General features: G+C 39.6%; 2 protein-coding genes across 2 annotated transcripts; both read left to right on the top strand.

Moving 5' to 3' along the window:
* Positions 1 to 758: 758 nt before the first annotated feature.
* PHAX (phosphorylated adaptor for RNA export) lies at positions 759 to 8,798 on the top strand. The gene is made up of 5 exons (XM_088523959.1): positions 759 to 883; positions 2,162 to 2,781; positions 5,468 to 5,588; positions 7,392 to 7,475; positions 8,453 to 8,798. Exons 1-5 carry the CDS (start codon positions 779 to 781, stop codon positions 8,720 to 8,722), a joined length of 1,200 nt encoding a protein of 399 aa, XP_088380085.1. The 5' UTR covers positions 759 to 778; the 3' UTR covers positions 8,723 to 8,798.
* Positions 8,799 to 11,783: 2,985 nt separating this feature from the next.
* SPMIP10 (sperm microtubule inner protein 10) lies at positions 11,784 to 14,905 on the top strand (the record flags this gene model as incomplete). Its single annotated transcript, XM_088523961.1, has 2 exons — positions 11,784 to 11,912; positions 14,679 to 14,905. Coding segments are annotated over 2 exons (336 nt in total), but the record flags the coding sequence as incomplete, so codon positions are not given.
* Between the last annotated feature and the right edge of the window lie 3,333 nt (positions 14,906 to 18,238).

The following is an 18,238-nucleotide window of genomic DNA, read 5'->3' as shown; positions in this document are numbered from 1 at the left end:
GCAAGCCCATATATGGAAGGAAGTTAACATGGAGATCAGAAGGACCCCAAAAGATGAGCACCGAGCTCTCAAAGGACCCTCACGGACCACTGAAGGAACTGAGGGCATGCACACGCGAGTGGGGTATATTGAAATTAGTTCCTAAGAATGTATTTTTATGTTCATTCCAGGAAATTTAATGCGTATGTATGTAATAGAGAAATGTAAACTTTGCCATCACATATTATGAGCTATCACCCGTACATCCAGTGCTGTAACAGGCAGAATGCCTACTTCCTAATACTACATTGGTGTTAAAAGGTTTATTCCAGACTTTCGGTGACAACTAGGCTAACTTACCATGGTGAGTTTGCTGAAACTATTCGAATGCTTGGTCATGCTGCGATTAAAGCAAACCCAAACACTATTTCCCCTGCAAGATTTCTGTCTCCTAGTGCACATGCAACTGACACAAACGTGACTTAACAGTTTCTATTAACAGTGTCTATTAACAGTGTCTATTAACGCGAGATTTCTCTTTTGCCGTCGCCCTTCTGCGCCGCCCCACACGCTCCGGCGCCCACGCAGCGCGCGAGCCGCCCCCCGCACGCACAAAATGGCGGCTCGCCTCCAGGCCCCCCGGCCTGCCCCCACCGCCGCGCGTCCCGGCATGCACCGCGCTCCGCGCCCCCGCCGCCGAGAGGAGCCGCCGATTGGCGGAGCGGAGCGGGGCGCGCGTGCGCGGGGTGCCCGGCACCGCCCCCTCGCCCTGCCCGCGCGCCCGCGTCGCGGCGGGAAGATGGCGCTGGAGGCGCGGGACATGGAGGGCGACGTGGAGGACGGCGAGCTCTCCGGCTCCGACTCCGACATGGCGGGACCCGGCTCGCCCGGGGACCCGCAGCAGGTGAGCGAGGGCAGGCCGCGGTGAGGCGGGCACGAAGCGAGGCCGTGCCTCCAGCGCGCCTAGCGACACCAACGGCCGTGACGGCTCCAACGGGCCGGACCGCTCCCCAGGCTCTAACGGCTCCCGCGGCTCTGATCCCCCCACGCTGCTGCAGCGCCATGCCCGGCAGCTGCGCAGCCCCCGGCAAGAGCCCGGCCCCTTCTCCGCCTCCATCTTCCTCCTCTCCGCCCCCATCTTCCTCCTCCTCGCCCTCCTTGGGCGCTCGCTGCGCTGCCGCCCCGGCCGCTCACGGGAGCCCCCGCTGCCCGGCGCCCTCCCCGGGGCGGCTCTGGGCCCGGCCGGAGCCTCAGCCGGTGCTGAGGCATAGCGCTTTGTCTTGAATTCGGAACTCTTCTGCATATGCTGCTTGCTGATGAGATGCTGTTTTGTTTTCTAGTCTCTGGCGGTTTTCATGTTAAGTTGTGTTTTAAGGTTATGAGATAAATATATGACAATACAAGGGCAAAACTTCAAAATATGATAGATGGCACTGCATGTGTAAGGATCTTTGTTTTCGTTTGTTGCTTCTATTGTTATACAGTTCTGAGATGTCTAGCATTAAAAATGTTACAGGTATACTGTGCAGTTGTGAACACTGTTAAAATTTTGTGTGATTGAATACGTTTTAAGCTTTTTGTTTAATAATGTGATAAAATAAGCTGAAGACTTCTTGTTGCCTGCTAGTGGAAAGAAAATAAAATGCTGGTTAAGTAACAGTAAGGGTTAAATAAAAGGTTTCTTCTTAACCCAAGTTTGAATGAAAAGATGACTAATTTTAAAAATCATGAGATGGTATATAATTTTACAATTGGAGGTCAGTATGGAGAGAACTAGAACTATTGGTAAGAAAAATGCTTACTGTAGATCGGCTCAGAAGCATGATCCAAAGTTTTGTGCATTGGGAATAAGAATTCTGGGTCATTTCAACCATGATGCTTTGATAGATGATGCGGCTTTCAGCAGGTTTGGTTTTGGTGTTTTAGGCTGCCAATCAAAAGTACAGAGAATAGTCTTTCCTAAATATTCTTGTAGCAATGAGACATATCTAAAAATATTTTAAAATCTTCTTCTTGCTTTCTACTTGATATAGACACTAGGCTATAGCAAGCTTATAGTTACACGATTAAAAAAAAAGAACACATGAACAATGTATCTTGACATCACTTGATAGCTTTTTTTTTTTTTTTTTTTTTTTCTTTAAGAGGAGTAATTGGGTTAACAGGCATTTACTTTTTACAGAAATCGCATGATGGAAGTAATTCAGTCAGACCTTTCCAGAGCATCATTTCATCCTGTGCACCTAGTGTCCCATATAGGACAACCAAAAGTGTGGACTCAAGTGATGAGAGCTTTTCTGAATCGGATGATGATAGTTGTCTGTGGAAAAGAAAACGTCAGAAATGTTCCAACCTTCCTCCTGCTAAATCTGAGCCTTTTCAGTTCACCCAGAACCAGCAAAAGCAAACTCTCCCAGGCGGCAAGAAGGTCAACAATATCTGGGGAGTGGTGCTTCAGGAGCAGAGTCAGGATGCCGTGGCTACTGAACTTGGGATTCTAGGAATGGATGGTAGTATTGACAGAAGCAGGCAGTCTGAGACTTACAATTATTTATTGGCTAAAAAGCTAATGAGAGAAGCTCAGCAAAAGGAGGCAGAGACTTTAGATAAAGAGTTGGATGAATACATGCATGATGACAAGAAAGCACTGCCAACAGAAGAAGAAAATGGACATGGTTTTCTCAAGCGAAAGCGGCCTGTAAAAGATAGACTGGGGGAAAGACAAGAAATGAATTATAAAGGAAGGTATGAGATAACAGAAGAAGATTCTGAGGAAAAAGTGGCAGATGAAATTGCTTATCGGTGAGTTTAATACAGTATTTCCTAACTTCCTTAGACATCAGGGGAAAAAAAAAAAAAAGAAAACTTTCTTACAGCCAAATGTTACATATCTTGCCGAACTATGAAAGGCATGAATGCCTTGTGCGTATTTCTAGAATCTTGGGACACAAATCTAGCATCCCAGCTGGTATCTTGAAAAAAGCTCCAATAATACTGTTTAACATCCCCGATACCCTTTTCAGGTAGTTCTGAAACAATAAGTGTGATAAAGTTTCTAAATTTCAGATGTGGAGAGTTAAAACACTATGAATCTTCTTGGAAAAGATCTGCCAGAATGGTTGGCTTCCATGAGAACCCTGTCAAGGAAAAATACTGTTTTTCATGGCATAGGTTAGTAGTGGCTTTGCTAGGTAAAGCTGTATTACCCCATAAAGAAAATTGTGGATTTGAAGGTGGACAGCAATGGAGATTTGTTGCGCTGTCCATGAAAAAGTGGATATTGCCAATCTCTGTGGTTATAGGTTACTTGGACTGTGTAGAGATTTGGAGACTCCAAATCCTGAAATGCAGAAATTCTTTAGATACTTGAAACATAGGTGTCTGAAGACACCTTTTGTTGCTCCTGTAAGTGGGGACTGTGCCAAGGTTCGACACTAGTACTGAAAAAAGCTTTCTCTTCTCTGTATTGTGAAAGTATACTGCAGTTCTGAGACAGCAGTGAGATTATTAAACAACTGTTACCGTGCACACACGCACTGCCATCTACTTCTGTGCACAGTTGTGTTTAAAAGAAGTACCTGGGGCAGATTGGACTTCATCTGTCCAAGTCCTTTTGTGGGCAAAGTGTTTATTTTCAGACAAGTTATTTTGCAGAACCAGTTAGCTCCACAATTCCCTTCAGCTGACACTGGCAGCACAGGACTGATGCTGTTGAGGCAAATGACTGCAGTCGTTCTTATTTAGACAGACTTAAGTTGACTATCCTTTTTTCAAAAGGTGAATCACCCATAACATCCATGTGTGAGGGGACAAAATTAGGGTTACATAGGTAACAAAAGTTTAAAACTCAGTGATTTTGGATTGGTCAACAAACCCATTTTTTATTTAGGTGGCATTGTTAATGTGTAACATGTGAAACTTGGTACTGCTAGAAGTCAACTTTGATACAGTAATTAGCCAGTGATTAATGCCATTAGCCGTTCTCAGTAGCTTTCATTTTTAAATTTGAAAACTTACAGCTTGTCACTTGTAACAGACTTGTCCCTTTGTGTTGAGCTTCATTAAGATGAACGTAGAAGCCTCCTTTTTCTTTTCATGTGATCCAGTTTTTTTGGAAATATAGCATTGTTGCTTAAGCAGTGCTGTAGCATCAGTGCCTGAATGACTCTCTGCTTGTGCTAGCCCACATAGTAAACGGAAATCAAGGAGCTTTTCCGGCTGCTCCACTCCTGTTGGACTGTACCGCTTCTTAGAGTTAAAGCTTGTATAAGACGGTTGTGTGCAAGGCAGAAAGAACTCTTGGTGAAGAGGTGACTGTTTAAATTGGCACTGCTAACAGAAGTTGGTAGAATTTAACCAAATTTTAAGGAATCTGTTACGCTAAAGCTATATGCTTTTGAGAAACATTTCCCTCTCTTCCAATGATTGATAATTTGTAATTCAATCCTGTAAATATTTGAGATGGCAATTAACTTTCAGTGCCTAATAATCCACTGAACTTGGTAAGAATAATTACAAAGTATGAATCTTCTGAGTGGCTAGAACAGTTGTCATTAAAATACCATGAAATAAGACAATGAAAATCGTATTTCAGTCATACAACTGAAGCAGTTGAAGCTAGCCTGCTTCCTGGTATTCCTATATACTTCTAAGTGGACTGAGACCTTATTATATCATCATTGTAGCTCATAAACCTTTGTAGCAGGGTAATGTTACTTGAAATGTTAAAGCTTGGTTTTCAAGAAGTGTTGATAACTGAGGGGAGTCTGTTACTCCCCCAAATTTGAAAACATTTTCATCATAAAAATATGAGAATTTAGAGTATTAACCCTTGCTCTGGAAAAGTGGATTTGATTTGTGAGCTTATGCATTTTTGCCCAACAGAAGTACAGACTTCTGCACAGATATCATTACTAAAAAAAAAAAAAAAAAAAACTCAATTTAACTCTGTAATGTTGTAGGTCTTTGGGAGATGGGCGGTGCTATTTGCAGGTAGATTACCATAGATTGTGTCCTGGGTTTGATTCTTTTTTTATTATTCTGTAGATTTGTAAGTGTTGCGCAAGATATTGAACTGTTACAATCACTATTGCTTCCACTTAATTGTTGATTTAACTGTAGAGTGCTGTCACTTTAATTAAATGCAAATTATCTGTACCTAGCCTAAATCCTGCATTTAATGTCACCCAGCTTCCTCTCTCCCTTCATGCTCACAACTCCTATGTGTTGTTAGTTCATCTTACACAGCAGACTATAATACTATATTTTCAGAGGTTTGTACTGGCCTTTGATGTTTCTCATTTGGTTGAATTTTTCACACATCAGTAGAGAGAAAATAATCACTAATTTTTTATTGAAAAATGTATACTCTGTATATTAATGTCTGCTAGAAGCTTAGAATTCTGAAGTTCTGTTGTCAGTTTTACTTGAGAAGTCCTACTGACTGTAAATACATTCTTTTTTTTCTCCCTCCTTTCTTCTCTGAAAGGCTTTGTGAACCAAAGAAAGATCTGATTGCCCGAGTAGTGAAAATAATTGGAAAAAGGAAGGCTATTGAACTGCTTATGGAAACTGCTGAAGTGGAACAAAATGGTGGACTGTTCATAGTGGTAAGAAAACACAATATTGTGGGTTTATGAGATTTTTCTACTTGCAGAATACTTGATGAAATACTACTGCGATACATTTGACAAGTTTTCCTGGATTCCATGCATTAATTTACTGCCACCCTTTTAGGACTCTTTTTAGAGCTGTGAAAATCTTTTAACAGTATGTTAATGTAATCTTCTAGCAGGGTTTGTGTAGACAGTGAGTCGAATGAATGTGTAAATTGCCCAAGCTTGGAGGCTTAAGAACAATAACTTATACCAGTGATAACATTTCATTGATTACTCTTTATTTCCTGGAATGTTTCTCTCTCAAACTAAGAGTGCAGGCCTCTAAAGTTTAAATGAAACCTTACAATTTTAGGATCCAGTTGTAGTATCTGGCCACATTGCTTCAATAAGCCAGGTGCATTTTTTGAAACCATTGACTAATAATCAGAATGCCATCAGAACTCCAAATACTATATAATTCTAATGTCACATATGAAAAGTAACATTCAAGAGGCAACCTGTAAGCCTTAATACTGGATCAATGTCTCTAGAATTAGTCTTAGATCTGTAGAGCAAAGTGAGTACCATTTTCTGTTACAAATCATAGTAAAAATCCTGTACTTAGCTGGTAAGGTTATAAAGTTCTGCATTTTTTTTTTTCTTAAATGGTAAGTCTACTCTGGTAAGAGTTATTTAAAAAATGGGAAGAGACTCAATAAGTACTTTCATGCACTTGTATATACATTTTTAACATATTTCTTCAAAAACTAATTATTTTTCTTAAAAGCAATAATACTCTTGAAAGATTAAAGCATTTAACAGCAAATATTTAGCAGGGAGATAAAAGAATACAACTCATGCTGACAAATTTCTTGGCTGCAAATCAGAATAGATGAACAAAGTACACTGTCCCTGTTGGTTAGAAATTTACTAGGATGATGAAAGAATACGGAATCTGATTTCAAGCTTTAAAATTCAGCTTCCCTATTCTATCTTCTTTAGTACAGTATCAGGGCACTGAAGTAACAGACAATTCAATTTTATGTAACATTTATATATCATAAATTGATATAATTCAATGATAAGTGAACCTTTAAAGTTGGTTGAGTCCATTCATGCTTGACTATTATGCATTATATTACTTATGTTACACTGGGTACTTTTGAAGCATGGAACTACCGTCCTGTGGGGAAAGGCTTTAAAGTAAATATTGTATATAATAACTCTCAAGCAGAAAAACAAAATCCTGAAGGCAGGTGAATTTTAGAATTGTTAGATGTAATATAGTAAAATTTAATTTTACGTAATTTCGTGAAACTTCTTTTGATATTTTATTGGGCTTCTGTTTTAAGATCTGAATATCTCTTTTAAAATTTACATTCCTACAGATAGCTGTTGAGAGTAGTTAGAATGCTGTTATCCTTTTGCTCCTTTACTACAAAATCAGATTTAAGATATAACTGAACAGCTTTTAAAACAAAAACAACCAATTTCTTCCCCCCCGCCCCGCAAGAAATAAATAAATGGAAAATCAGATGAAATGATTGCCTGCTAGGTCATTAGTTTTAGTATTTTAAAACAAATTCTTTGATATCTTACACATTACCTGTTCAAATGTAGAGAGCTGGCTATTGACCTTTTTTATGACTAGATTAGTCACAAACAATAACTAGTCAGACTTGTTGTATGATACCTTACAAAACAGCTTAGATTTCTGGATTCTGCCTCAATTAAAAGCATTGTTTTAGATTTTATTTCTCTATCGACACATTTTAAGCTCACTTTAATTACTAATTTTCACTTTCCCTTATAAAGAATGGTACTAGAAGAAGAACACCAGGGGGAGTGTATTTAAATCTGCTGAAGAACACACCTAGCGTCAAAGAACAACAAATCAAGGTAAAATTATCAGTATAAATGATTGTCTGAAGTAAATCTTGTCTTTTATTCTAATTAGATTTTTTGATTGAATCCTTTTGTAACTGTTGGCAAGTTTAACTATGTGTTTTGAAGTAAATATTTTTCAAATAAACCAACTTTTCCTGTTCAAATGATATAGTTAGCAAAAATGTAGCAAATGTTAGCAAAAATTACTGTTCCTACTACACAGAGTGAACATCTTTTATGTATTGCTAGTTGCTCTGCCTAACGCCAAAAACAAAAGAGCAAAAAAAAGCACATGCATTCCTATCATCATAGAGGTTGTCAAGTGCGCAACTGTCTTCCAGATTTACATCTCCTTGATGTTTGATTCCAACTTTTGGTGAGGGGAGAAAAAAAAAAAAGTATTTTTTTTCTGCAAAAGTATTTTGCAGTTTTTAAGTAAACAAAGCCAGAAATAAAAAAAATCTAGCCAACTTAATTCTGCTGAACGATCTGCTCCTTTAAAATACAGGGGAAAATTTTAAGTTATACTTTATAGTAGAGAAAACAATGTTCACATTTTTGAGAGCAAAGACTGAGATTTGGTCTCAAATATCAGCTCTGGAGAAAGGTTTGTTCAAGGTGTCGTAGAAACTTTTGGACCTATTTTCTCTATAGTCCATCTCCCAGTAAAAGTCTTTTGCAACACAGAATAAAAAAGCATTTCTTGAAAATGAAGGCTTACATTTGCATGATAGTTTGAAGTCATCGAGAAATTATGTGGCTGTACAACTATTAATGTGGCATTTTCCTTAAATGCAGGCCATAGACATACTTCAATATAATATATCTTCAAACAGTATGTTGGTTAAATATTGTTGGTTAAACATTAAGTATTAAATATTTGTGTTACTTTAATAAGTAGTTAAATATCTGGAGATGTTTTTACTTATGTATGTTTTATTTACCAAATATTACAAAACTGAATATGCCATTTTTTTTTATTCTTCAAGGAAATCTTTTATCTGGAAAACCAAAAGGAGTATGAAAATAAAAAGGCTGCCAAGAAGAGGAGAATGCAAGTTCTGGGAAAGAAAATGAAAAAAGCCATTAAAGGGCTTAACCTGCAAGAATATGATGATGCATCTCGAGAGACTTTTGCTAGCGACACAAATGAGGCTCTGGCTTCTCTGGATGATTTACAGGAGGGACATCATGAAGCAAAGATGGAACCAGAAGATGTTATTGAGATTGATAACCCTCACGATTTGGAAATCTTTTAGTTCTCAGTGTACTTGATAACAAAGTCTCTGTAAAATATATTCAATCAAGCTTTTATTATAATTCCATGACTTCTTGTTTTCATAAGTTGCAGAAATTTGGGAAATACTCTGTGCTGAAGAAAATTACATAATCCTTCACTAAATCTAACAGCGTGAGGGATATATTTTTCCTGTTTTGTTTGCTGCGTTCTCAAAAATTGTTAAGGTTTTCTAGATAACGGCTCTACTTCACATTGTTTTTGGAAATTTTTTAGGAATTTTTTAAGCCACGCTAAGTTTCAGAATTAAGGCTTTCTTCTAACCAAATGCATCATACTTCATCTGTTGAAGCTAACAGTCATAAAAAATAATAGCCAAGACTGCTCAAAATTAAAATTGAGTAGAAATTTACTATAGACATAAGATCCTATGTTCTTGATGTAGCGGTGTATTGACTAAAATAACAGTGTCTGTAATATTAAGATTCATAAAAGCAGATAGGTTTCTGAAACAAACTAGATTTTAATAGTAAATGATTTTTGAATAACAAGCCTGCAAACAAGCACTGTTGAGCAACCCATGTTATAAACCACTACTGCAGGTTTTAATCCTTCATATTATAACAATTGTTTAATCTTCCTACCTCTTCTGTTTAAGCTTTTTCCATAATTAATGCACACAGCTTGAACAGATCTTTTTGTTCTGAATCAATTGCAATGGAACTCAGTTTCTGAGTCGTTAGACCATGCTTCACTACGGTCTACACACATTTGCATTCCCCTCAAGAATTGTGTTTGCTCAAGACCTCATAGGCAGGTATAAATCCTTTACCTTGCAATTCATGTTCCCACACTTCTCCCTCATCTCTTGGTAGAAGTGTGAAACTCAGAGAAATTCTAAAGTTTTTATTAATTTTGACTCTTATGAAAACAACAGTATGCAAGAGAGAGATGGTTTTTACTTTGTAAAGAAGGTTGTAGTTTATAAGTTTTGAAGATAACTTTTGTGTTGCACATTGTTTGGGAACATAACAGAAGAATATGTGAGACACCGATAACATGTATGATGTCTAATATACTTGTCTTTAATAAGTTGTATTTTCTGTAAATTTTATGTGCTTTCATTATAAAATGTTTCTGAAATATTAACTAATTCACTTTCCAACCTGACAACAAACTTTTGCGCGTAAATTTTGCTCACCTGGGAGTTGTTGGGTTTCACAAGAGAAGTGTGTTACTAGAAACTTAATGTAACTGCAGTATTGAACAGTTCAGTACTCTCAGCAGCTGGTGTTTACTAAAGCATTTGGAGAAACAGCCATTAAACTTAGAGAATATTCCATTTTATGGCTTTAAATTCAGTTTCTCAAGAGTTTTGACCTTTCTGCATCCTTATTCTGATACACGAGTTCTCTGTTACGAAGATGTCGTTCATCAGCTGTGAAGCATGTTCTTGCTGGCACAGTATTTCGTGCCACAGGAGTAGCAAAGGTTTTGATTTGATTGTTATCTTTCCTAGCAAAGCTCTGCTGGTCAGCATGCTAAACTGATTCTGAGACTTTTTTTCTTTTTTTTTTTTTTTTTTTTTTTTTTACACAATTTGGTTAGTTTGGGACTGTAGCATCAGCTACTGGTTTGGGATTTCCTAGGTAATCTCTTTTTTTTTTTTTTTTTTTTTTTCCTAGATATTTTCAGCAAACTTTATGGGTGGTTTAGTTATTTTTTTATTGTCACGTAATTTGCTGCCAATTAAGACTATTTTTGTAATTAGTGGCGTTTTGACTGTTTGCTTGTTTGTTTGTTTTGGATTTCCCAAGTAAAGGTTGCTGGAACAGCGTGTAAATTTCCCTCTGTCATAGAAAGAGCGTGATACTGAGTGCTACCTTTCAGTGTCTGACTAAATGACTTTTGACTGTTTTAAGTATTTTCCTTTTCATTTGTTTGTATTTATTTACTTTGAACCTTGTCCTTCCAGAAGGAAGCATTTTCAAAACCGAGCGAGCACGTCTTGCGCAGGTGTTTTCTCCCCCGTTAGGGACGAGCCTGTGTTAAGGAGCAGCCGTCCCTGTGTTTCGAGTTTGCGGCTGGAGCCGCAGGGCCAGGCGCTCTCAGGGCTGCTCGTGGGGCGCGCGTTGCCGTGCCGGAACGCGTCGCTGTCGGCCCGGCAGCGCCCGCCTCACAGCGCGGCCGTGGGCAGGCCTGCAGCAGGAGAGCCCGGGGCCATGGAGCCTGACGCTGCAGCCGCCGCGGCTCCCGGAGGGACCGGTGCAGAGGCGCAAGGGTGAGGAGGCCTCCCGTGCTCCTGGGTTGCCCACGGTGCGATTCTCTGGGCACCTGCCCGAGCTTGCTGGAAGGTGGTGACAGGATCGTGGTGGTGGTTATCGACTTTCCTTATTTCCTCTTTTGATTTCTTCCCCAAAACTACCCAGCAAAAAGCAGTAAGTGAGGGTTGCGATTTGGTTCTGTCAGCTCCCACGCTTGCTGGATCAGCCAAGTGCTGACAGAGAGAGCAACCCTGCGGTATTAGCCGTCTCTGGCTTTTGAGCAAACTGGATTATGTGGGCTGTGGTCTCCCCAGGAACTGGTAATCCTGGCTGTTGGACTTCATTAGTTGATGTGTTAGAGACCAAAATGTAAACAAAGTATTCTTGTTCCTAAGTTTTCTCTGGTGAGCAGACCTGACTAAAGCATCAAAATTATTACAAGCGCAGACTCTCCTCCTGGGACAGTTACTACTTTGTGCCTCCTAAGCTATGAGAGTGTGCGAAGCCAGCTGTGCTGCGCCTGAAGCAGGTGGTGAAAATGACAGAAGTATGCTTTATTTTGTAAGCACAAGGCTTGTTTGTGAGCAATCTTGTTTTTCTTCTTTATGTCCTAAATGCAGGTAAGAAAATGCTTTTTGGTATCCTAGGGAAATTGAATGGTATTTATATATGAGATTCAATTTTACAGTGGAACATAAAGGATTATTAGTTTGATTACAATATTAAAGATTTCTTCCCCTTTTACAATTGTGAAGAGTCTGTTTGAGTCTCGTATGGTAACTAGTTTCGTTCTGAAACTTTAACAGATGATCTTATTAAAGTGTTTCTGTGTCCTCCAGGCTTGCTAACTGCCATTTGCCAAAATTCTCAGGCAAGAATGGAATGATCCCGGAGCATTATGTGATGCCTTGGAAACAAGATATGAAGAACAGGAAGTTGATTTTAAAGGTGGGGAAACCAGGAAGTGTTTTCCTGCTATAAGCAACTTAATAGTTGTCTCATCCTTAAGGGGGGCAGCATCTTATTTGGAGTTCCAGAAATCGTGCCACATACCAGTGTTGTGCTATTCAGGCACCCTCTGGTGCTGAACAGCTGTATGAAAGAAATAGGTCACCAAAAGAAGCATAAAGGAAGAGTCTGTTTGTTTGTACATCACAGGATCGTAACGCTCAACAGATGGTGCCTTCCACTCTTTCCAAGGGCTTTTGGCAGCTTGGACACTGTCTTAACCCTCCCTACCCTAAACCTGTCTACCCAAAGCCCTCCTGCCATAATCTAACCCTAGCATAAAGCTGCCCTAATCCTGCCCTAACCTAACTCTATCCTAAGCCTACCCTTGGTCCACCCTCTCCTCCACCCTAGTTCCTGCCTCCACCCTGCTCTAATGTCCTCCAGGCTCCTCTGCTCCGCTCCAGCCCCTGCCTCCACACTGGTCCGCTTCACCCTGCCCCTCTGCTCCCCTGCAAGGAGGGTCCCTGCACCCTCCCCTACGCTGCCCTCCCTCCGCGCGGCCCCCCCCTCATCCTCCGCGCGACCCCCCTCATCCTCCGCTCTCCCCTCTGTACTGGCCTCCTCCGGCCTCCTCTCTGGCCCTCCTCTCCAGCCCAGCCCCACTCGCTGGCCATATTATGGCCACCCCACCATGTCATTCCCATTTCCACACCCATGGTGTGCAATATTGCATTATTATCTTTCTTTGGAGATATTTGAGACTTGCCTGGATGCCACCCTGTGCCACATGCTCGAGGTGTCCCTGCTGGACCAGGGGGGTTGGACTAGATGATCTCAAGAGGTCCCTTCGAACCTCAACCATTCTGTGATTCTGTGACCATCTTGATGCTATTGACAGGATGTCTCTCCTGAAACTCTTACTGTCTAAAAGGCATCTAAATCTGTTTTAACTGTTGATTCTAAAAAAGAAGGCCGAACTAGAACGCTTGTCAGCAGCTCTTGAATTACTCTCCTTTCTCTGTTTTGTTAGTGTTTACTTAATCCTATCTTTCTGGGTGTTTTGTTGACTGGAGATCAAAATGATTAGAGAACAAGTGGGTAGAACTGGGTTCTGGAATGAAGAGAGAGAGTGAAACAGCTGGAAACAATGCAATTTTTCTTTCTGCTTTTGAGAAATATAGTGTTAAGTACAATGTTAGAATCATTCTATGATTCTATGTTTTAGAATAACTATTCAGAAAGCTTTAGGGAATATCTTGCAGTAAAGGTGAAAGGAAGTAGTAAGAAAAACTGAGCAGAAGCATTAGTTATTCAAGCAGTATGGTGAAGATGTGATTTCTCAGTTGTGGGCAAAGGACTATGGAAATGGTATAGCCAGAGTTATGGAGATTGAGGCAAACGCGAAATCTGGCATGGGAAAATAAGTGGAGGAAAGGAAGTTTTTCTTTGTTTTTCTTTTTTTAGCATGTGTCAGTCATCTTATTAGGTATCCTTCTCTTACTCATAATTCCTATTTTTCAACAACAGTTTAAAGATGCAAGTCTGGATCTGAACTGCTCTAGTCCTTCAGTGGTTCTGAAAATACCCAGTCCAAGAACATTTGCATCGTAGCTCAGTTAAGGGATTAGGCAAGCTGGCGGAGAGGAGCAATCCTTGCCATTTCCCGGGACTACGTCTAGTTCAGTAGGCAGCTGGTGAACGTGTTGCACATGGTAGGAAACTACTGAGGGAACTGTGGCCTCTTGGTAGTTTGGGCTAACAGCATTCTACCTCATCCGTGACCTGCCAGCCCTGGGAGAGACTTGCAGAACAATGTTTCTCAGTTTGCAGAAAGGACTTGTTTAAAGTTTCTCACCTCCTTGGCTGCAGTGCAGATGTTCCAAAAAAAACAAAGCAATATGTAGACCCAAGTACCAATGACCAGTGAAAATGAGAAAAATGTATCTGAAGTCATATAAGGGAGCACTAAATAAGTAAGTAATTTTTAAAGGCACTTCCTTCAAGGTGTAAGCTGGTTTTATACTGGAGATTTCTTTCAATAATAACAGTTTTCTATAATTAAACAGGAAAAAAATGCATTCTTGTTTAAAATATAGCTATGTTAGCTGCCATTCAGGACAGGATTCTTTGTAAAGAAGCGAATTAATGTTCAAAATCCATGTTTTGATTCATTTTCTTTACCTGAGGCCAAAATTCTGTCAGCATTTTTATAAGCATGTGATTTCAGTAGCTACTCCCTTGAATAAAGTGATCCCTGCGTTGTGTAGTTTTGCACAATTACTAATTGCTACAGTTAACCTAGGTAGGCAAAGCACAGAAATAAAATCCATTTGTTTAGTTTAAATAGACAAAGATTGTATGCCTACATACATGTTTATGAACATGTTAGATATGTGTGCTACAAAATGTATACAGGCCAGCTGTTGCTGAATTCCTGTTTCTCTAACGGATCTAGGGTTGTATGTGCAATTGTAGGGTATATATTGTTTAAGTGCGGAATATATATTTGTGTACATATACATTAATGGAGGAGCCTTTGGTATGGTCAAAGTTTGGGGTTTTTTTCCTTTTTTTTTGTTTTTTTTTTGTTTTGTTTTTGTCACTTTCCCCTTAGACTTGTATTTGCTCTTTTTTTCTTTCTTTGTCAAACAGTAGGACTGTTTTTTACAGTTGTCATTTTGTCCTTACTGTTTAGTTACCACTAGGTGATTTTTTTAATCATCTTTTTAATTGGAGTTTAACTGATGGAATTTCTTTGTTCAGAATGCAGAACTTGCTGGAATATATGCTGGAGCTCTAGAAGACAGTCTGTTTTTGAAGCACCGGGAAAGACTTTGCCATGGAGAAGATAGAAAAAGCATCCAAGAAAAAATACCTAAGGAGATGTTAGTTGCTGATATCCCCATATATTCTCATTTATCTAGATACCAGTCATCTGTCATTGCTCTTGGGTGCAGGAGGAAACTCTGACCTCCTTTTTCCTTTTATGCTTATAGTCAAGTTTGAACTGTATGCACTATAAAATTTAATTTGCATAAGGCCAAATCACACCATTATGTGGACTCTTATTTTTTTCTATTTAGAGAGTAGTCATTTAAAAAAAAAAAACACTTTAAAATTAGACCAGCCATCATTGATAAAGGAGAAGAGAAGCTAAAATATTTTGGATTCAAGGTTGTGGCTGGAGAGCACAAATACATGTAGATAAGTATGTTTTTGTACTGGATGCGAAGCTTGGGAACCTTCTCAGCCACTGGTTTCTGAGAAATCAGTGGCAGCACAATCTCTTAACATCTCCTGTCTCTCTTTATGTCTTCTATTTATTTATTTTTGCCCCTCCTTGTCCTTCTGAATACGTTTTTCTGAGCTGCCTTATCTCATCTTCTTGTTTAAGCAGAGCTTCTATTTCTCTCTCCAACTTAACCATAAATAACAACACATTTTTGAAAGATAGGCCGTAAACGCACAGTTATGCTGCACCAGCTTCTGGAATTTTTCCAACCCATTTTGCTATAGCTGTTTTGTTTGTCTCTAACGCTTCTGTAGTGGGACTAGATTGTTCCCAAGTGTACAATAGTGAAGTAAGACTTCCATTGTTGGCAGAGGGATGGATTTCTGCTCTGCAGTCACTGACATCCTGTAGAAGGAAAGGAGACAAATGTGGAAAGATTCTCAAGGACTATCAGGAAAAAAATGAAGAATCATCTGAAGTAATCCAGGCGTAAAATAACACTAACTCCACAAATAGCAGCAGCTAGTCGCAGCCCTGCAAATACCTTCTCTGTAGAACCATTCAGTCGAAAATGTAATTCAGTTTTGCGCTGTAATTCTCACCATAATTTGTCGCTTGTGGAAATGTCTCAGTTCCAAACTGGAGGGTGGAAAGGGGCACATCTAAAGAAAGGGAAAAAAATTGAAATGTTTGTAAGGTTTGAGTTGGTAATGTTTGTGAGGTCTTGTAAGATGTAAGTGTTCCAGGGTATTTATATGCAAAAGTGAAGACAGGGAGGGGAAGCCACTTTTTGGGTACCTGGTTTTATTTTTTTCCACATTTACCTTATGTGAGACAAGTTTGCCTATTTTTATATTTTTGTCTTGATACTTTATTATTGTCTTTTAAAATATATTATTATCTTTCAAAATACAATGTACTAAAGTATATAGGTTATTCTCCTCAAAAGTTATTTTATTCCAAGTCATTCTGGTTTGTATTCCGGTTTGTAACAGATTTTCTCCATTAAATCAGACAGAAGCTGGCTTCAAGTTGTAAGTACTTAAAGATACAAAAGTGCCATGGAAACAAATGATCAGAAGGGCTCTGAAGACATTCTCTTAATAATCACTATCCATTCTGTGTTCTGTGCCTAGAAATCCTAATACCTCAAGCAGCATTTTTTCTTTAAATGGTCTATAAATCAAAAATAGTCATGTTTATATTTCTTCAGAAAAATAGGTAGTATATATTTTCACCTGCAGTATTTCCCTGCTGAACTCCTGTCATGGTATATAAAAATCCATGGTGGGGGTGGGGTTTTTGTTGTTGTTGTTGTTGTTGTTGTTTTGTTTTTGTTTTAAGCATACAAAGGCAATAAAAATGAGCTGATGTATTACTGATGTTACTACTAATTAAGTTGTTTTCCCCACTCTGAAAATGTGTCAGTTCTATGTCTTAACCTGTTCATATTTGATTTGGACTGTCATGCTATTCCTCTAAGCTTATTTTCTGCTAACTGCTTAATTTTGCACATCATCCAGATTTTCCCCAATGAAAGGCATTCAAGATTAATTTCCCCAAGAACATCTGCAGCACCTCCCCCGGGCTCTCTGATGCTTCTGTAAAGCCATTTCTTATTTTTAACAAAATCTTCAGAAGTAAAATGAATCTTTTGTGTGATCGGGTTGTCATTTTGCATTGTGTTGTTGGCTGTATAGTGTTCTACTCTTGCATTTTCAGTTTGTAGGATTACTTCTAGAGAAATTAGAATATGTACAGATGGAAGAGGATGTCATACTTTTTTAAGACTTAATTATTGGCAAAAATCTTATTACTGAGGGAAGGAGAATTTCACTGAGTACTTTTGTGAAATTTTGCACAGCATAGCTTGCATCTAATCATGTGCAATACTCTGCTCAGTTTAACATCTCAATCTCTTTCCTTTGCGGGTTACAAACTGAACGTGTTCCGGGCTCCAGAGATGATGATGATGATGCAGTCACAGTCTTGTGTTCTCCCGGTTTAGCCAAATAGTGCCAAACAGCACATGAATACCCGGGTGTTACAGGTGTAAAGCTGTCATCTTCTTTGCGCTCAAAGGAATGAATGAAAACACGCAGATGCCAAGGAAGCAAGGAGGGATGGGGCTTTAGGGCCGCCTATTTTTCATAGCCAGGTGACTGAACAGAGAGATTTTTACATTTTTGTGCATTGCTCTTTGCACCCTGTCAGCCCGCCTCAACTCCTGAGTATTTTCTGTGCTCAGCAGCTACCTTAGGCAGTGTTAACACCCCAGTGAGTTTCCTGAAGATAGCTATAAAAGCATATATTGGGTAGGCAGTATGCCAGTTTGCCTGCTCTCTGCAGACTGTTTCCCTCCCTTCCTTCCTCTCAGCTCCAGCTCTGTTTGCTTTTCCAGCCAGCTCACAGCCATGAGAAATGGTTTCTCGGCTAGTGAAGAGCCAAAGGGCCCACTCCGGTTCCTTCCATAAGGCAACCCCCCAGAGAACAGGAGAGCGTGTATGAGACAGGTTCTAAGGAGACACCATGTGCGAGTTCACCTAAACGGTGTGAGCGATGACACAGATGAGACCGTGGCAGATATGAGTTTGTTTATGTAACTCATACAGCCCTCTGCTGATATCTAAGAAATCATAGCCTCTGCCAAACAAATTGCCAAGGGTGAAATTAATAGGCTGTTCCAGCAAGCCTGTTAAAAAGGAGAAGTGGGGGAGGGAGGGAAAGAAAAAGTACTTCAGCCTTTTTGGAGCTGTCAATTTAGTCTAGGAAACACAAGGCTCCCAGCTGTGAACTGAAATTAATAACACAGCCTAACCACCTCAGTGAAATTATGTGAGGAATAAAAGGATTTAAAATACTTCAATTTTATGAGAAAGTTAGTTTATATGGGCAATAGCAGAAGACATCACTACATGCAATTTCAAAACTGCCAGGTTCTCAAGAGTTGCAAACCACTGCTTCAGAAACGTTAATAAATAACTGAAGTAAATGCTGCATATTTCTACAGTCCAAAACCAGCACACTGTTCAGTGCTGCACATTGTTCAAAAGCCGGTAGAGCATCTGCAGCGGTGTGAGCTGCAGTTTGC

This window comes from Tinamus guttatus, unplaced genomic scaffold, assembly GCF_059628265.1.
Source record: "Tinamus guttatus ecotype Peru unplaced genomic scaffold, ASM5962826v1 Tinamus_guttatus_pri_ptg000199l, whole genome shotgun sequence".
Lineage (NCBI taxonomy): Eukaryota > Metazoa > Chordata > Aves > Tinamiformes > Tinamidae > Tinamus > Tinamus guttatus.
This window is presented reverse-complemented; position numbering and strand designations above follow the sequence as displayed.